Source organism: Sesamum indicum, unplaced genomic scaffold, assembly GCF_000512975.1.
Source record: "Sesamum indicum cultivar Zhongzhi No. 13 unplaced genomic scaffold, S_indicum_v1.0 scaffold00148, whole genome shotgun sequence".
Lineage (NCBI taxonomy): Eukaryota > Viridiplantae > Streptophyta > Magnoliopsida > Lamiales > Pedaliaceae > Sesamum > Sesamum indicum.
Window position 1 is genome coordinate 279,273 of NW_011628062.1, and position 20,645 is coordinate 299,917.

A 20,645-nucleotide genomic window follows, 5' to 3' on the forward strand; every position below is an offset into this window, starting at 1 on the left:
ATGGACGGCCTAGAGGCCCACTATCCACCAACCCGAACCCACTAACTATCCGACCCGGTTGCCTGGTATTTATTCTGCCTCTTCATCTGAAAACCCTAATTCCCCTTCTTCTCTATCCCGTCTGTGCTCTTCTCTTCTCTCCCTCTTCAAATGACTCCTAGGGTTCTTCCCCAACCCTTTGACTTCTGAGCTTCTTCCTATTACCCAAAAATGGCCGTTAGTAACCTTCCCCATGACAGCCTCTTTAAATGGCTGGTCTTGGTCGGTTCATTGCTAACGAAATAATATATCCTCTTCTCTTCTTCTCCAAAAATAAAAAAAAGGCCTTAGTGGTAAGAACCTTAAAGCCTTTGTGGCTTCTCCTTTGTGGAAACTGTAAAAGCCTTCTGTGGCATATCCTTAGTGGATTTTTGGGAACCTCTGTGGTTCGAAAACCTTGTGGTTTTCTGTCTGATTTGAGCAACCTTGAGTAAGGTTGTGACCTCTGGCCTTGGTAGGCCTTGGGTCTTAAGGCTCTGAGCCGTATTCCTGTTTCTCTGTTTTATGTCTCCAGTTCATGTACTGTTGCTCTTCCCTGGTCTTGCTCTTGTAACCTTATTTCTGTTTATTAGGCTCACTGTAATTTGTATTAGAAAGGTTTGTAACTATATTTAAGTTTATGTAATTATTTTTCTTTGTAATCTTGCCGGAGACCGATCCACTTACAACAATATATATATATATATGACTTTTATATAAATATATTATAATATAAGTTATATTGTTTAACTTTTATATAAAATATATATGTATATATTATTTAACTGTTTATATAAATATATATTGTATTTTAACCAAAAAAAATAATTATTAATAGTGCCAGTCAAAAAAGCTCAATTTTTTTTTTGAAAATACAAATTAGTCTACATTTCAATCTCAAATTATGGTCTAAAATAAACATATATTAGTTATATCAATTATTTTTTCAATGCATGTAAATATGAAATTGAGCCACTTAATATAATCAATATTAACTCAATCTCAATATATATCCCAAACTTATCCTATCTATATCTCTAATTACTTCCTAAAAAGTTAGGATATGTTCATTTGGTTTTCGGTCTAAAGTACTAAATCTAGACTTGATGGGCAAACTAGCGATCACCCCTCTCTCGCCATGGAAACACATCATTTAAACTCTAATTTCCGTGCATAGTATAACTATTTGAATGTGAGGCTCATAGACTTAGTCACATTAGTAAGCTTACTTTTGCGATTAAGTGTTACATAGAACAAACATTTCCTTTTAGAAATTGTTTATTGAAAATTGTCGAAAAATTCATTTTTCTTCGAGACGCATACAAAAATTAAAACATATCATGATATATTATACAAAGTTAAGAACTTATAAATAATTATATTCGACCCCTTTATATACAAAAAGATAATAACAATAGTAAGATTTTATAAAAAATTTAAATAAAAAAAATATTTTTTCATGTTAAAATAAGTAGAACCATATATTAGTCATAAAAAAGGAACAAAGTACAACCATATATTCTTACCCACATTTATATCACTGTGATATGTAATTAGTATGTTGAAAACTATAATTACCATATGTATATAGGTGTAATAACTTTTTACATACCATATTCATATATGCATGTACTATATAGTAGAAACATAAAAATGGGTAAATTAGACCCCCCCCCCCCCCAGCCCACGTCACTAGTTTATATAGAACCGTATGAGATCCTTAAGACGAATTTACAACGGCAATTTTCGAGTTTTGCATTGCGGACGGAGTTACACGCTCTTCTCTACTTCTAACCCTCCTCCCCCTTCACAACCATAGCCATAGGGTTTTTGCAAGTGCATGGTTGTTCTTTCTTTCCAAGATAGATAGAAGCCTCTCTTGCTACAATCGGGATCCAGTTAGGCAGCTAGGAAAAGAAACAGGGCAATTGGTACAACCGATTTGGTGCTTGATCGCAGTTATCGTTTGGCCTGAGGAAGGGCTGGGCCTTTGATAGCTCAGGGAGAAGTTCAGACCTACCATCGCTTCAAATTCTTGGGGGCATCACCTCGATTTCCAGCTCCAGCTGCGTGAAGATCAACAGGATGATGTCGTTTTGAGCAAGAGGAACCCAGGTGCAATTGTTGTTCAACATTGATGTTTCATGTCCTTTCTGGGAATTCTCATTTCTCTATCTATTGATGTATTTTCATTTTCTTTTGACTTTTCACTAGCACACAAATTGGTCTGGCCTATAGAAAAAGAAAAAATAGAGATGGAGAATGGAGAAGGCAATTTAGAAAGCAAATTTGCGGGGTTGACGGTGACTGATCCCTACAATATCAACGGTAATGATGGATTGTTTCAGGTTATGAAAGCAGTCGAAGCTGCTGAGGCCACTATCAAGCAGCAGGTATTTTCCCCTTTCTTTAATCGTACCAGCTGTATGCCACCTGACCAGGGTTTTGATGGACCTGCGAAGTAACCTTTAATTCGAATTATCAATTGGCTGCTTTATGCAACTATGCACTGGGTGAACTCTTTTAACCGGTCTTACTACTAGTTTTTGGCTGGGAGTCTGCTTGGAGAAGCTGTCATAAGATTGTTCTGTAAATTAGTTTTTACTCTCATCATGGCATATTCTGTTGGGGTTCTCTCTAAATTTTAATTCTTCTGCCTAGTGGATGACTCTGCTCTGGATATGTTATCTTTTTCAGACTAAGTATTTTATTGGCGTATATGTGGGGAATTTTAGAATCACAATGGCCATCCTTTTTCTGGATGCATGCTTATATTGAAAGCAAATACCATGATCGAACAGTTTATTACTTTCGTAAAGTACGATTGTCCTGTCATTTCAATTCAGACTAGCTCCATTGAGTAATTACTGCGCATTTACTTAATAGAAAGTAATAAGTGTTATAATCCAAATGATATTCCGTTTGATCTTGAGTGTCACTGTGTTGGCAGCCCGGTAATAGCTACTGCATTCCTGGTGATGGACCAAGTTTTCTAATAAAGAGAGCAAAATAATAATTTGTAGATCTTCCTCGTTTTGCTTATGAATAGTGGAGTATAACTTAAAAAGCACGCATGAATTCAGTTGTTTATTTGGTTTTGTATCCTTTTGCAAGGTTATGATATTTTTGTTATCTCAGTATCGGAATGGCAGTGTATTGAATGCATTCTGCTTCTTACTAAGAATGCTAAATATAGTATGAAAGGCTGAATACATAAGTAAAATAAATATGTTCAGTCTTTTCCTTCATGATTCAAATCACTGTTACTTTATTTTATGGCTTTAAGTGCAATATTTTGCAACATAAATTCAATCTCAAGCTTAGCGGAACTTTGAGGTGTTCATTACGTGCAATATACATGTATGCTTGTCCGTAAAGCATTCAAAATAGTTAAAAAAAAGAACAACTCTAGTTTAAGCAATAAATAGGAATTACTATTTGAAATGGTTTATTGTGTATGCCTCTTTTGCATAATTCTAATCCCTTCAATCTCGACACTCCTTTTTGAAAGCTACAAGTATGTAGAAATGAACTGTTATTTAATTGTTTTCTATGAATCAAAATGTGTAACCTGAAAGGATAGTAAAGGCAGTTACATGAGATGCTTGACATAAACATATTGAAGGAAAAAATTGTTTTTGAAGTTTCAGTTGATAGAAAGCCCAGATCTGTGGTTCATGACAAGTATACTTATTCCATGGCTTCGAACAAATGAATACTGTCTCTGCTTGACAGAACTCATCTTTTACACTGCTACAGCAACTGATATCCAGCCTGGATTGATAGCGTTGAGATAATCTACTTAATGTTGAACTGCCTGCTATGTTTTTGTTTGAATGAATTTCAAGTTCAAGGAGCCATATGATTCTGCCGTTCGATAAATACAAAGTAACATTGACTTGCTGTTGAATTTTTGTTTCAGTTGAGAAGAAAGTTTGGCTTGCAGGACTATAACCCATTGCTTTTGTGAATAATCTTATGACAAAAGTTAGATCATCGATCGATTGACATGAGATTAACATGCAAACAATTGGTAATCTTTGAAAAATTATAAGAAATATATGCAGAGTAGAGTCCTCTATGTTCAGATGGAGAAGCAAATAGCTGTTGAGAAACTATGAGCTAAAGAAAAACTGGATGCATTTAACTTTGTGTTAAGCAGGAAGAAGAAAGTAAATGCTAATATCAGTCCCTGGTGAAGTAGGTGGTAATATACATTGGGTGAGCCTTAGATGCATAACATATATGAAAATATTCAACATAGCGAATCCCATTCTGAATAGACAAAGCTTTATCAGTTACCAACGCTTATATTATAGAAAAATGCTCTTATATAGGCATTTATATAATCAACTATTCTTGGTGAAGAACGTGTAATATAGAGTTTGACCTCTTAATTAGAAAACATGAGGGATGAAACACCCCTCGTGAATCTTCATATGTTTCTTTCGATTGATGGCCCAGAATAAACATTTTTAAGATATGAACAGAAGAAGGTACTAAAGCCCAGATCTTGAGCTTTGTGTAGTAGATACTAGATAACAGATGAGAACACCTTCTAAATGTAACAAAAGGTTGAGTAAGAACTTTATCTTTGTTCTACGGATTTAGTTGAAGTTCAGTTTGACATGACTCAGATGAGATTCTTCCATGAAATGGTTTGCTATAAAGATTCATGATGAAGATGGGAAGTATGTCAAATTCCGCTTCTATAAAGATTCATGATGAAGATAGGAAGTATGTCGAAATCCCCTGCTGTAATGATTCATGATGAGATAGGAAGTATGTCAACATCCCTTTCTGAATAAGGTATGGGAACTCTGCCTTTAAAAACCTGAATAGCTGGAAATTTTGGAACCAAGTGGACTGAGACTTTTGCTTAAATAAGCAACTGGTCTTTCCTCATGAAAGAGACTTGTTCTGGATTTGACATTTGAAAGAGTGATGAAGAAATATTATTTTAAGAGGTTTTTAAAGTTTTCTCTGCATGGACCTTTTGAGGACTGACTTCATATAACCAGTAGTTAGATTTGCAGTAAAGAATTTAATAGTAAATGGCGGGGTGTACAGAAACCTTTCGTTTAGTCACTTTCCAAGTTTAAGCTGATCAACGGTTTATGCACCTTTCATGTGTGAGATCTAGACCTACACCAGACTCTCCAAAAGCCTGAAAAGATAAACAAAGACCTGAATCTAGGACCTCCACCAGACTCAGTTATACAATAGCTTATCAGATTGATGCCAAGCTTTCTTTGCTACAAAGTACTCATCACTAGCTGTATGCGTCCTTCCGGCACTTTCAATGGACTGATCCAAACGTAAATGTCAACAAAATAGAATCTGTTTCACAAGGAAGAATTGAGACCTTATGAGTGTGTTAACTTTTCCTCCAAACCAGTAATGGCACCCAGGGGCGGAGCTGTGGGAGATAACTATTCACTCTCAAAGTTCTGGACATTCAGTAATTTATCTACCTTTTGTTTATGGCACTATGACCAGTAGCAAAAGCTCCAAAAGTGTAGAAGAGAACTTGGTCAATCATTAAAAAATAGTTTGTTAGATTGATGCCCATATGCCAATTTTAGTGGCATACTAGTGATTTAGATATCAGTTCAAACATTGGTAATGGATTTTCAAATTGAGAGAGATCGATGAACTCATTGTTTAGTAGGTTGGTGGACGCAGTTCAATCAAATTTTGATGGGGGAGACTATATGTTTGCAATTGCATCTCATGTTAAACCCATTCCAATCTGATCCTACTTGTCTTCCTCTTGGGATTATAGTTTTACTTTCTGTGGGAGCCAGATTTTGGTCAAATACCTAATTCGTATTTGCAACTACATTAGTCAAATGGATACTAGTAAATGAACAGTCACAAGGGCAGAATTTTAGCCGAAGTTTGTCGTACTAATGTTTGAGATGCTCATGAATTGGCTTTGTTCCATGGGTTTTTGAATATGCAGTCCATAATCATGAAAATCACTGGTTAAAGTTGTGTTTGCTTTCTTTTTTTTTTCTTTCTTTCTATTTTTTCTATCATCTATGAAACGGAAGTTTTGTGCTTCATAATTTTTGACGATGCAGATGTGTTTTTAACAGTTTAATCCACTCCCATGTACACTTCCATTTTAGATTGAAATTAATGTTTTCTTGGAGGTTTCTTTGTATCTGGCTGCATATATATTTTTGCTCATGGGATAATACAGAGAGAGAGAGAGCTTTGATGACTCAATACTCTCATACATCCCTCTAACCCTACACATCTTAGCTAAATGAGAGACTTGAAACTAAAAGCCTACAAGCACAAGAATGAGTCGCATATAATGAATGGCTTCCTGACTTGTTTCTCTTACCTTTTTCTTGTCTCCGGTGCAGCCTTCTATTCATATACTGTTAAAAAATAATATGACGATGACCACTTCTTTAGTTAATCTTTAAATGTTTTTTTCAATTGATGGTAATCCAATATGCCATCCTTTTGAGATCAAATAAACAAGTCACATCCAAAATCTACTCTTTTTACTGTAGTTGATCGGTGTCGTGTTTCATATTTCTTTTCTTTTTCAAGTACTATTTTGTTCTAAGTGATTGCTTTTTGTACTCACGAGTTTATAGTTATGATACTATGAAAAATGAACAACTTGTTTGCATTCCTGATCCGATTGATTGTGACAGTCTCAATTAACTATTACTGTTTCCTATTTTGCTCTTCACAGGTGGAAGAGAACAATCGTTTAAGATCTGAACTTCAGAAAAAAACTGAGGAGCTTGTGAGATATGTAAGAGCTCTTCACTGGATGCCTGATCCAAAAGTTTATTAGGTTACAATTATTTGTTTTGTTAGGTTTGATACATTTTGTTCTGATATTCAGATAAAAAATACTTCTGATTGTTTATGATAAGTCCAGACAATTCAATTAGGGTTGAGTAAAAGAAGATATAGGTCATTTTTGCAAACTGCCATCATTCTTATATGAATATACTTTCCTTGAGTATGCAGGCCTCTACTTGTCATATTTATGCTTCTCCATGTGATCATTGGATGTTTTGGTGGTAAAAGTAATTGTTAGATTACTCTGTTCGTCATGTATCATAGAAGTAGTAGTTTATGAGCATCCACATTGCTTGGCAGGTGTTTTGCGCATTTGGACACTACTGTCTCCATTTCCAACTGAAGGGGACTATTTATCCCTTTGAAAAGCTTCTGTTTTCTTCTAGTAATGCTATTGAAGAAAACTGTTCCTTTTGTTATTTTCATATGGGAGTTTTTATTCAGGTTGTGTCTTGGATAACCGGATTCAACGATTTAACTGACTTTTGTGTTCTACTATGACTGGTTACTGCAATTTTCTTTTTGTAACAAGGAAAGTTTTCACCTGTTTAGCTAGCCCTCACCGAATTTCTGGAAGGAAGGATGAATTCATAGTTTAAACTCATGGTAACGGCGATAATATTGATAATAGTGTCTCATATTGACTTGGCATATCGGGATACTATCGGGAGATACAGAAAATGCATTATGGGACGCCAGAAAATTCTAAACAATTAATAAATCATAAAATAAAATACAAATAACAGAAACTGCTACTCATTAGTATATGTCAAGAATTTCTAGAATAAAAATTATTGTCAAATTTGGATTTGTAATAAAAAATAATTTATAATATTAATAAGAAAATATTCATTGTACATGTTACAATACATGAAATGAATCATATTGCAAAGAGTTTTTGAAAAAAAGTTTTAATTTCAAATGGATATAGCATTCACGACAGTTTGCTGTTTTTGATATTATCTCCCCATTTTATCCCAATATGGCTAATAATATCATTGTATCAGCATTATTATCCGATCTTGTCTGTGATACGTAAATATTCAAAATATAATAGGAATCTTCAGATATTCTTGGATCGGCCCTATTGGTCACTTTGAACCATGGAAGAAATAGAAGAGATCCATGCTTGCATCTGGTCCTCAGCTCAGCACCTCAGCCCCAATAAAGTAAAGAAGAGAAAGAAATATTGAAATTTTGTACCATTCCTTTATACATGTTATGATGGAGGCTGAGACTATGGTGGTTGGAGCTGATAAGAAATTGGGGTTTGTAGTTATATATGATGAACTAAAATACTGAAACTTTTTTAAACTTTTCTCAATTTTTTTAATGCTTTTATTTTGGAAACCTTTGAACTCTTTTGGCTGAACATTGTTATTATATTTCATGCATGAAAACTCCTTGATTGGGTATAACTGAACTACTTAGGCCTATTTCATACTTTTATAAAAATTCATGGTGCATATTCTTGTGCATCTTTTATTGGCGAGCAATGTTTAGTTTACTTATTTTCACTGCAGAAATCAGGTGGTATGAATTATCAAAGTCCTCCATTGGGTGATCGATGGGCTGACAATGTTAATGAAACGGGTAGAGCTGATCAAATAGTTCTACATTTAGGAAATCAAATAGGTGGGGTTGGAGATGCGGACATCAATTCTGAACATGGTTTACCAAGGTGTGTTGTTCTTCAAACAGATATTGTCCAAAGTAATAAAGATCACGGTATGAAAACTCAAGTAGGAAACCAATTTTATAGCAGCAACGTCAATGGATCATTGAACATGGTTCATGGTGGTCCAGTTGCACCGGACAGTTCAGGCCTCTCTCAGTTTGTGTCACCATCTATAACATTATTTACTCCTACCAGGTATATCAGATGTAATATCTGCTGAAAATAATGTATTCCAAGTACAGATTTTTTCTTAGTTTCTAATTTGTTTCTTTGCGTTTATAGGTATCAGCAAGAAGGAAATCCGGATCCAGAGGTTAGATATCCTGGAAGGGATTCAGTTTCAATGGCAGAGGTTAATAATACTACTGTTTCAAAGCAGGTATCTCCTCGTAACTAAACTGAATTATCATTTCAAATTATTCTTTGGTTTCAAAATTTTTGAAAGTGTCAAATGCATCATTTCTTTAAAACCAAGAAATTGCCAGCAGACAGCGCTAGCATGTACTACTCTATCATCATTTTGCTAATACACCTGTATAGGATATTGCTGTAAAGGTTCAGGAACATGAACAGGAGATTTTACAATTGAGAAAACATCTTACAGAATTCTCAATAAAGGTAAGGAAGTTTTTGGGCACTCTATTTCTATTTTATACTTATACATTCCCGATGCCTTCGTAATTATTTTCTTCTTTTGCTAGGAAGCACAAATTCAGAATGAGAAATATGCCCTGGAGAAGCGTATATCATATATGCGTCTGGTATGTAGGATTTTCTTATTTATGAGACCTTTTTGTGTATTCTGAATATTGATGGAGGTTCTGTGGCTTTACCCTTCCCCAAAGGCCTTTGATCAGCAACAACAGGATCTTGTTCTTGCTGCATCTAAAGCAATTTCTTACAGACAAGACATAATGGAGGAGAATGTTCGTCTTACATATGCATTACAGGTATATGTATCCTTTTAAATAGGCCTTCAATATATTGTGTATCTAGGCAGATTTGGTCCTTTGGGTTTGGTTGGCATGGTCTGGAATGAGTGCAACTTCAATTAATTGCTTATAAGATACTAATCCCCCTTTCAAAATTGTAGGAAAATTGAACTTCCATCTTGTGCAATAATATTCGTTAAATATTGATATGTTGACGCTAGTAATATATAAAGAACTAATTTATGTTTCATGTTGTCAATAATGCTAGCCTTTGCCTTTTCCTTTTGTAAATACGACACTAGTAATTTATGTTTCTTCACTAAATATTGATCAGAGACTCAGTTTGTAATTAATCAATCAATTTGTTATGCCAGCCTTTGCCTTTTCCTGTCTATACAAATGTTGGCAAAACATTTACTGAGACTCAGTTTGCTCTTTCAGGCTGCAAAACAAGAAAGATTAACATTTGTTTCTTCTTTAATGCCTCTTCTTGCGGAATATTCTCTTCAGCCACCTGTTGCCGATGCCCAATCAATTGTCAGTAATGTCAAGGTTAATATACGAGATACTATTTAATGATTTCTTGTACTTGTCATGGATGGCATTGCCTGGACAAAATACTATTTAATAGTTGAGATGAACTATGCTACTTGCTGCAGTCTATATGGTGAAAATGCTGGTTGTTTATTCAGATTGGAGTTGGTGGTTCTTTGTATAATGTTGTCCAAGACACCAAGGAAAAGGAATTAAAAGTTCTAATAAAGCTAGAGTTTTGGCTATTCTTGGACATTTCTGGAAATGTAAATTGAACCTGCAGTTTGAGTTTGAAAGCTTGAAACTTTTTCAATTGTTTTGTTGTATTTTTTACTGTTGGGTTGGGTGTAAGTCAGTCAGGGGCTGAGACGAGATAACTTTGGGATAAATTGAAGTGAGTTGGAGAAGAAAAGAATGAGAATGAAGAAATGAGATAACTTTGAGATAAAATGAAGTGAGTTAGAGAAGAAAACAATCAAATTGAAGACTAGATCCTCTAAAGCTTTCTTCATCTTGAGAATTCGCAGGCAGGTGGGTCATTTCTGTTAATGGCACTGTTTATCTTTACCACATGTGATTTGCTAATTTTTCTATCAACATTACTCTTTGTGTATTCTGAGTTCATTTCTCTTTCCTACAATTTCTGGAATAAACTGATGCTAGTCTTATATGGTTGGATATTCAAAATTTGTATGATGAGCAAGACGTTATCATTAATGAGTCAGTCTCTACTCATTTCCCAGACAGAGCAGAAGACGAGGATATTACGAACCTGATAGAGCTGAAGTCGGAGAGTTATGTTTCAAAAATATTCTCCACTATGGCCTTCACGCACCCAACTATTTCCATTAAAATATAAGCATAAATTTAAAACCCAGCGAGTCTGGCACTGTAAAATTTTTTCACAGTTTGTCAAAAGGAAGCAAAACCAAAATTGGAAATTGAAAATGCCAACGGATATTAATCTACTTAATTGTAGAAAGCTCTGCTCTCATTTTGATACATAAGTTTCAGTCTGAGTTCTCAAACAAGGGCTGCTGGCTGCCTTTGCTGAAGACTTAGCATGACTGGCACCTACTAATAGGGGTGTAATGAGCCCAGATTTGATACTTAATATGTTATCATTGGATCGTTATCGTAAGTAGATGTTTATGAAATGGCATTAGGATTTGGTTGAGAAGTACTTTCGAGGTTATTGCTCCCATTAATAGAAATTTCTTGATTGCAGGTCTTGTTTAGGCATTTGCAGGAACAGCTTCTTGTCACTGAGGTATGTTGTAGAGCATCAAAAACTGTTCAAGATGTAATTAGAAAGGGTGTATATCCAGGTGACTCATATTTGATGTTGCACACCTCTATGTTTTTCCAATTTCTTGCATCATTTTTTAGTCAATTTCTTTATAGGGAAAGCTGAAAGAGTCCCAGTACCAACTAGCGCCCTGGCGTTCTGATGTGAATCCCTCCAACTTTGCTCAGTCGCCAGTCTATCCTATTGAGGTAACGTTTACTTGTCTTTTTGCTGATCTGCATTTTACATAGTTGTCGATTCGGTATATAGTTATCCCAAATGATTGAGTGGATATCTGAGTGGTTAGATTGTCATTTCAGTAAACCATTACTACATTTTTGCAGTTTCTTCTAACTGAAGTGTGCTCCCAAACGTCTCAATGACATCAGAGATAGAAACAAATACCTTAATGATGACACAAGGACATGTAGCAAATGATGCTCCATCTATCTTTCAGTATTATGAATATATGATTTATACCTTTTCCTTTTACTAGTGCCGCTGATAGTTTCAAGCTGTTGAAAAGTTTTACATTTTTCCTCCTTTAGACAGTCAACAAAATATACAAATTTCACTTATTGATAGTGTTGGGTGCTAAATGTTTTGCCCTCTTGATAAGTACCTCTGATATTATTAGTTAATATCTCATACTTTTAAATTGCTCTGCCAGATAAAAAATGGGCTGGAGCTGGTCCCACAACCAACATATTCTGATGGAAAGATGCCATCTTCAGATCGTCAGACATCAATGGTTGAAGATATATTAGGTTTCCCTCAAAGTGGACGGGAAAATTTGAAGAATTTTGAGCATGATGAATTGGAAAGGCATCCGCCTCTTGCAAGCAGGTGAGCTGGTCAACTGAAGACTGCGACTCTGAACTGAATGTGCAATTCCAATCCTCTGGTTTGGTGGTGGGTTCTGTTTTCATAGAGTTTTTGTGTTGACCATCATCTTTGGAATGATCACATTCCTAAGGGTCAAATTACGATTGATCTCTCATATAGTTGAAATTTTATGGTGATCTACTGCGACTCTGAACTGCATCTGCAATTCCAATCCACTGCCTTTTGTGGTAGGTTCTGATTTCATAAAATCTTGTGTTCATATTTGGAAAACATACCTAAGGTTGGAGAGATATGATCTCTCTTATAGTTGGAATGTATCTGCATCATATATTTATAGAGCACTCTTTCTGAAAATGGTATTAGTTTGACCTCTGTACACATTGATTTATTTCCCCGGAAGTGGGAAAAGAAAATTGCATCCGGTATGATTCTTTAATGAAAACAATCTGTTATAAGTATTAACAGAAAAAAAAAGTTTCATGTTTCAAAATTGGGTTAAAGAATATTAGTCTTATGAGACGATTGTAAAGATATGACCTGCACATGAGCTAATTCTTTTTTTATCACAAAATGGGCTATTAACTAAAAGTTTGATTAGGTATTCCAAATTCTCTTGTTTCTGTTTTACTTTCTTAAATTAACTACTTTAGTTAGCAGACTGAGGTTTGTTAGATGGCAAATTTTCAAATTGTTCTTTCTTGTGGTCAAGTTCAATACTTGACATAAACTTCTTAAGTAATAGTGTTGCGTCCTTTTATGGTTTTTTATGATTAAGAAACTTCTGACGTAGTCTTTGTTAAAATTTCTAAGAACAAAGGATAAATCTGTGGTAGACCTTGACCAATGGAGACTGTTCTGTCAGCAGGACCTTTTACTAATATAGAGGTAAAAATATATTTTGGGACCTATAGTCTCAGACTAGTGTAGAATTCCTGGGGTCATGTTAATAATACTATGTATTCTCATTCTTCCACTGATCATATTTTGTGGTTGTTAATGTATGTCTGAGGAGGATTAGGTGCTGATGTATGTGCATGCATTGTTTATATATTTAACAAACATTGTAAAGATAGAAATAAAATGGATTTACGCTGCTATCGAGCAGCTGGAAAAATTACCTGGCCATTAAAGAATGACTATTTGACTTGTCATCAGTTCGGATCAATCTTGTATGTAGTTGTCTTATTGCTTTATTTTCGTTTGACTTCTGACACCTACATGTCTGCGTTTTGGAGATCTATGTGTATTCAATTGCATTTGGCAGAAAGTTACACACTTTGCCTCCTTTTGGTGCAAGATATTAGGTTTATTTAGGTGTACCATTAGGGATCTTAAGGGAGTCTGGCAAGCACTTATTATCTAACTTATCCATGTGTTTTGGAAGACTTCTTGTCCCAATTCTTTGTAATCACTCTTTCTTTTCGAATGATCTGTATTTCAATAAATAGTTGACATCTTGATTAAATGAGAATGACTCAACCTATCATTGCATATTCAGAAATCTTAACTCAAATGTGATTCTAGTTTGTTGGAGAATGAATTTATTTATAATCAAAATTGTGATAGTATTATTCATAGGCATTCTCATATTCATGATGGATTATCTTGATATTTTGTTAGTCATTCTAAAATAAATCCATTTTGCTCTTTTAGTAACATTGCATCGGACGAAGTACCTTCACAACTTGTGTTTAGCCAGGCTGAACAACATACTGTTCGAAGTAATGAAGGCACAGTCGGTAAGAAAGTCACATTCGGCGACCTTGTTAGAAGTAGCGAGATTGATGAACCTGAGAATAGGGGACACCCAAGTGATAGAGAACCTTCAGCTAATTGGAATTCTAAAGCTTCAGCTACAACAACTATGGACGATCCCAACTCCTCATATTCTCCTTATCTACCCCCAGTTCTTGAGGAGCCATCATCGTCTTTCTCTGAGGGTCTGAATTTTTAACATTCACAGTGCTTTAAGCATGATTTGGTGGCCACAAAATTCTAAATTTGCAAACAATGACCAGCTGCAGATGATGATCCACTACCAGCAATAGAGGGTCTTCAAATTTCAGGTGAAGCATTTCCTGGACAGCAACTCCAAGCATGTGGATACTCCATAAATGGAACAACCAGTTGTAATTTCGAGGTGCTTCAACTGTCTATTTTTTGTCCTTCCCCCCTCCTCTTTTATGCACTGAATTACCTGATTTACAATTGTTAATTCTGTAGAATTTCTTTTACTATTTTTCATATAATTCCTTTTCTTTTTTTTAAACTGAAGTGCAGTGGGTACGGCATTTGGAAGATGGATCTTTCAATTATGTTGATGGTAATCCATTTATTGTTTATTTGATTTCAATTCTACTTAGCTTTTTCTTTCTATTAAACCTATCTTTGATCTGCTCATTGCTCATTCCAGGAGCGAAGCAACCAAATTATCTTGTTACTGCTGATGATGTGGATACATATCTTGCCATTGAAGTACAGCCACTGGATGATAGGAAACGGAAGGTAATCAGGGTGTGCAAGGGGAGGGGACTGCATTAGTATCTTTGAGTTCAAATTGTTTGGGTTGGTTAACTAGGTCAAAAGATATGTTAACAGAGTATCTGACACTACCTACACGATGGCTGCCCGATTGGGTGGCAATTAGATCGGTTCTGGTTTAATTCTTTTTGTCTCAAAGTAATAATCATAAATAATTATGTTCTACTGAAACATAGCTCATAGCCTCATACTAACCAAATCTGTGCTTTCAGGATTCAAAGTATAAAAGGAAACCAATTTCAACTGACTGCTTTACATTTATGGGTAGAAAAAGGAAAAACCCTCTCTATTATCTTCCCTTAACTGACTAGAAAACCTTGGAGCAGCAATGTTTTAAAAGGAAATAGTATTGTTTTCCAGAATTTGAGTCTATTGGTGGATTATGTCATGAGATATATAGTTTGTAGAAAGAAAAAATGACAGATGGGGTAATAATTTAGAAGGTAATGAGGCTAATGAGGTTTTGAAGCTTTTGATAATTTACACTTCGTTTCGTGTATCTGCTTGTGAAATCAGTCTTTTGGCATCAACCATAATTAAAATAAGTTAATCTTATTGTAGGACAAAGTAGGACTTAGATGTGGACAATGGACCAAGTAGTACAAAGGACTGTTGTCTATCGAGATAGCAAAATAGATTTTGGGAAAAGGTACAAGTTGAATCATGTAGTTGCATTTATGGGGAGAAAAGGTAAAACCCTCTCTATTATACTTTCCGTAAATGTGGTAGAACCTTAAAAAACCTCAGAAGTAGTGATCTTTTATAAAAAATTGGTAAGGATTTGAAGAATTTGGAGTCTATTGGTTGATTATGTCATGAAAGTGTTTTGAAGACAAAAATTGACAGATGGGGTAATAATTTAGAAGGTAATGAGACTATCGAGGTTCTAAAGCTTTTCATCATATTTCCATGTTTCTGCTTGTGAAATCACAGTTTCCTGGGATAATATAATAAAAAGAAGTTAATCTTATTGTAGGACAGAGTAGGAATGCTGTTTTAGATGTGGACAATGGACTAAGTAGTACAAAGGTCTGTTGTGTAGCGAGAATAGTAAAATAGATTTGGGAAAAAGGTACAACTGGAATACATGTGGTTACATTGAAGGGGAGAAATGGAAAAACCCTCTCTATTATCCTTATTGTAAATGTGATAGGACATTAAAAATCTAGTTAGTAGTGATGTTTTAAAAACAATGGTATCGTGTTGGGGAATTTGGAGTCTGTTGGTTGTCATGTAGGAAAAAATGAAATTTGATGAAAAAATTGACAGATTGGGTAGTAATTTAGAAGGTAATGAGACTAATGAGGTTTGAAGCTTTTGTCATCTATATTTCCATGTACCTGCTTGTGAAATCAGAGTATTTTGAGGTCGACTATGACATAAAGAAGTTAATCTTATTGTTGGACAATTTAGGAAAGCTATTTCAGATGAGGGCAATTGACTAAGTACTACAAAGGACATCAAGGATAGCAAAATAGATTTTGGGGAAAGGTACAAGTGGAATACATGTAGTGATGGACACTTGGTGCTTAATTGGACATGTTAAAAGTTTAACCAATATGTCATGGTAAGATAATGCATAACTTTAACTAGAAGTTATGGGACAAGTATTGATATGGTAGAACCTTAAAAAACTCTGTAGGAGCGATGGTTCTAAAAGAAATTGGCATGGTTTTCGAGAATTTGGAGTCTATCGGTTGATTATGTCATGAAACAGGTAATTTGAAGGAAAAAGTTTGACAAATGGGGTAATATTTTGGAAGGTAATGGCACCAATGAGATTCTAAAGCTTTTGATAGTATGTACTGCCATGTATGTACTTGTGAAATCGTAGTCTTCTGGGATCAACTATACTAAAAAGAAGTTAATCTTATTGTAGGACATTAGGAAAACTATTTTATATGTGGATAATATATAGCTGTTCAAGGCTCATGACGCACCATGGGGCAAAGGGGTGTTGGAGCCATAGCAAAAATTATTTTATATGTAGATAGTGTATAGTTGTTAAAGGCTGATGGCACACTATGGGCAAAGGGGTCTTGGAGCCATTGCGCATGGTCTAGCTTGCACCTTTCTCAAGCATGGCCTAATTTGCAAAATAGGAAACTAAATCACTATAAATATACAAGTGTAGGTCTAATATAATCCCTTAGAATCAAGCTAAGTTGGTAAATGAAACAGCCTGCGTCAGCATGTGTACATCTGCCACCTTTACAACAAGAAATCTTTGAGAAAGAGGAAACTAAATCACTTCTAACTTCGGAAACTATGTAATGGAATCCCTTTACAACAAGAAATCTTTGAGAAAGAGGAAACTAAATCACTTCTAAATTCGGAAATTATGTAATTGAATCCCTTGATTTCAGTCACAGCTTCACAACACTCCCCCTCAAGCTTCAGGAATAGATGTCTTTCCGTTCCCAGCTTGAATATAAGATCATTGAATCTTAAACTGCACAGCCTCTTTGTTAGATTACGAGCTAATGATGTTCTCATGGAACATAGGACATACATATCAATCCTTCCTCCAATTTTTCTTTGATGAAATGTCTATCAATTTCAATGTGTCCCTTTGTGTTGTAGAGGATTATGTAGCAATATCAGTAGCTGACTTGTTGTCACAATAGAGCTTCATAGGACCATCCCAGTTGATTCTCAAATCATCTACAGTAGTTTTCAGCCAAAGTCGTTCGCACAATCCCTGAGCAATAGCCCTGGATTCTGATTCTGCAGATGAACTTGCCACCACATTCTGTTTCTTGCTCCTCCACGTCGCTAGGTTGCCTCCTAGAAAAGTACAATACCATGTAGTTGATGATCTCTATGGAACCAACATATTCATCATCAGTATAAGCTTCTAAAGTAAGAATATGATTTCTTTTGAACTAGGTTCCTTTCTCTGGATTGGCTGAGGTTCTCTTGGATTATCATAAATTGACTAATCATGCTTAAGCATACTCTGGTAAAGTGTGAGTGAGATATATGAGTTTCCTCTGGGCTCTGGCACATCCCTCTTATCAACCATTAGGAGGGCACATGATAAGACATGCAAAAGTTAACTAGAAGTTATAGAAGAAGTATTGATATGGTAAAATCTTAAAAACCTTGGTATTAGCAATGCTTTAAGCAACAGTTGGTATGGCTTTGGAGAATTTGGTGTCTCTGGGTTGATTATGTCATGAAAAATGTAATTTGTAGGAAAAAAAATGACAAATTCAGTATTAATTTAGTGATAACAAAGTTTTTCTGGTGTGCACCATTATTGTTGGATAAATGCATGCGCACAGAGCTTGTTGAGATAAAAATGTTTCAAAATCTGACGAAGAATAAAAATTTGGATTTTGGAATTTAATTTCATTAGAGGTACTTCATACTTGTAAGATGTTGTGGTGGAGTTGACACCATGTAACATAAGCGCTTGTATCGTGAAACTTGGGCTTGGTATTACTGGAATATCATGTGGGGCGAGGGGCTGGGGGCTTTCAGTTGATAATGGTGTTACTTAAACCAATTTGGTAAACCCCAAAACCATCTGTGTTTTGGGTTAACTTATGGAAAGATAGTAGGTCTTCTCCTTTGGTTTCTGACTTAAGTATTCTGCTTTTCTGCCATATCTGATTTTCTATCATAAAATAGATTTCTTGGTCCATAAATGTGGAAAGCAGATGATGGGGTTTACATATGCCGACTTCATAGTTATGGAGTTGACTTTAGTAGTTCCTGTGTCTATACATGGTTTCAAATGTATGATTATTTGCTTTGGGAATAATAATTTTTGAAATTGCTAAATCCATCCTTCCTTTGGCAGATCAATCTCCTATCAGTTGTCAGTGTGCTTACCATTACATCTTAGTGGGTCTGCTTGCTGCAATTTTTTATGACTATGTTTCTCTGTATTTCAGGGTGAACTTGTGAAGGTCTTCGCTAATGAGCATAGGAAAATTACTTGTGGTAATGGATACTTGGCAAATCATATCTGTAGTTTTACCTTTACACTTGTGTTTAAGATGTGCGCGGCTTCAGAATCTTCATTTTTCTTTATATGTGATTCATATTTCTGAGACTGCAAGTTCTATGAAAACAGACATCAACTCAACCAGGTAAGGAAAAAAGTGGTGGGAAAAATTTCCACCTAAAGATTCAGGCCACATGCTCTCAAGAACTGAAAACTGAAAAGAAAAGCAGTGATACTACTAACAAATGTTGCCTGAACCCTTGCAATCTGCTCTAAGTTCAGTGTGCATGTCAAAGTGCTTTATTTATTCTGTGATACTTCTTAATGTTGCTGATTTTTCAGGTAAATTGTATGCATTTTGTTTTTGGGGTCTCTTATGTGAACAACTTGGAAATAAAATCTGATTTGAGGAACAAAATATTTGTTTTGTTTTCACTTTTTGGGTCTATTCTTTATCATAAATTGAAATTCTATTTGTTCCATTCAATAGGCTCCAGCCTCTCAATGTTATTGTGTAGTTCCCTGTTATATATTTCTGTTCGCCATCTTGCTTGTCAAATGCATAGATGTATTAGAATTGTGTCGAAGTCAAATCCTCTTTTCACTTCCATGATTTTAGCACTTGGCCTTATATCTGTGCAGGGTTGTCTCTAAGAGTCCTATATGTTCTTTTTTATCTTGCCTGATGCTCCTTGGTAGAAATATCATTTTTCTGTGTGTGTGTGTGTCGATCAATCAGTTCAATGAAAATCCTTTAATATTCAGGTTTCTTTAACTAAATGTGCACCGTTTATTTGTTAATGCAGCTTTGCTGTCTGTATATCTAATGTGCTTCTTTCATCTCTCTTGCAGATCCTGTTATGCACAATTGCATAGAGAAGACCCTCTACACTGGTCATGCTTCGTACAAGCTCTCCCTTTCGGTATGCATGCTAATGATATTTTTATTATTTTTTAACCTCCAGCTTGTTTTTTCATTGCAAAATGCATTTCTTAACTCTTATATTGAAGGGCTCTTTATGAATTATTTTTCTGTTAACCTTTGTTCTTTGGGCATGAAGACTGGATATCTGGATATATGGGAGCCAGCTACATTGGCCATTAAAAGGGATGGTTACAGCATAAAATGTAGCGGGCCTAGTGGTGTTGTAGTGGCCGAGAAGTTCTCATCATCAACAATTGTATGTGCTCTTTATCTATATTCCTTGTCATCTTACATTTTAGTTTCCCACCCTATATGTGCTCTTTGCATGTTCGCATTCTACATGCGGAAGAGAAATTGAAAAAAGGTCACGTAGGGTAAATCAATACAATAAACATAAAAACCTTTATTGCTGAAGGATCCAATTATGCTTCCTAATATAAATCCTTTATGACTGTTTATCTACATTTTTTTATTTATCTCCATGCACAATGTCCCTGAAACTCTTCTTGTTCGTTTTACTTTATTTATTTAATCAACCACTTATTCTCATCGTCACCATTTGTCGGTCTTAAAGAATTATTGTGTTGTAGTATTCTTCCTGTTCGTTGCAAGTATTCTTGTTTGCTCATTGTTATTTTCTGTTTAAACTATTTAGGTCTCTATTCCATATGGAAGTCCAACAGAATTCTCCATAGTTGATTCCCAGGGGACTGAACGCATTTTGAGGGTGGATGCTAACTCGACAGATATAAGTGGGTAAGTTGTAATCATTTTATTTGCTGTGTCCATGACAGATGTGTTTATTGTTATTACATGTCAGATGATCCATTACTTGCTATTCCCATTAGGACAAGTTTGTACTTTCTAGTTTCAAAAGTGTTATATATCATATAACGATGCTAAAGGATATATAGCTAAAAACTCTTAAGACTTATCTAAAATGAAGGCTAAACTGCATTTTATGGACCTTTTTGGATTTATGAGTGCTCTCTTGCTGAAGCTTTTGGTGAAGGTCATCCCTTTCTATGAGAAAATGTGCTTGGTGAAATGAGAGCTTATTATACGATCATTTCGGTGGTCTGTTATTGCTGTGT

General features: G+C 35.1%; 1 protein-coding gene across 8 annotated transcripts in view; it reads left to right on the plus strand.

Moving 5' to 3' along the window:
• Positions 1 to 1,737: 1,737 nt before the first annotated feature.
• The window catches only part of LOC105179356, a 22,031-nt gene continuing 3,123 nt past the window's right edge, over positions 1,738 to 20,645 (plus strand). For 2 of the 8 annotated variants that reach the window (XM_020691292.1, XM_020691295.1), the window contains exons 1-20: positions 1,739 to 2,133; positions 2,233 to 2,411; positions 6,737 to 6,799; positions 8,376 to 8,725; positions 8,813 to 8,909; positions 9,071 to 9,148; positions 9,232 to 9,291; positions 9,376 to 9,480; positions 9,904 to 10,014; positions 11,225 to 11,266; positions 11,401 to 11,493; positions 11,955 to 12,130; positions 13,784 to 14,070; positions 14,149 to 14,270; positions 14,411 to 14,453; positions 14,544 to 14,635; positions 18,574 to 18,622; positions 19,479 to 19,549; positions 19,688 to 19,807; positions 20,207 to 20,307. In XM_020691292.1, coding sequence (XP_020546951.1) covers positions 2,274 to 2,411; positions 6,737 to 6,799; positions 8,376 to 8,725; positions 8,813 to 8,909; positions 9,071 to 9,148; positions 9,232 to 9,291; positions 9,376 to 9,480; positions 9,904 to 10,014; positions 11,225 to 11,266; positions 11,401 to 11,493; positions 11,955 to 12,130; positions 13,784 to 14,070; positions 14,149 to 14,270; positions 14,411 to 14,453; positions 14,544 to 14,635; positions 18,574 to 18,622; positions 19,479 to 19,549; positions 19,688 to 19,807; positions 20,207 to 20,307 — 2,198 coding nt within the window. In that variant the 5' untranslated portion in view covers positions 1,739 to 2,133; positions 2,233 to 2,273. Of the gene's footprint in view, positions 2,134 to 2,232; positions 2,412 to 6,736; positions 6,800 to 8,375; positions 8,726 to 8,812; positions 8,910 to 9,070; positions 9,149 to 9,231; positions 9,292 to 9,375; positions 9,481 to 9,903; positions 10,015 to 11,224; positions 11,267 to 11,400; positions 11,494 to 11,954; positions 12,131 to 13,783; positions 14,071 to 14,148; positions 14,271 to 14,405; positions 14,454 to 14,543; positions 14,636 to 18,573; positions 18,623 to 19,478; positions 19,550 to 19,687; positions 19,808 to 20,206; positions 20,308 to 20,645 lie in introns of those variants that run through there. The other 6 variants (XM_020691296.1, XM_020691297.1, XM_020691293.1 and 3 more) reach the window with 6 other exon arrangements.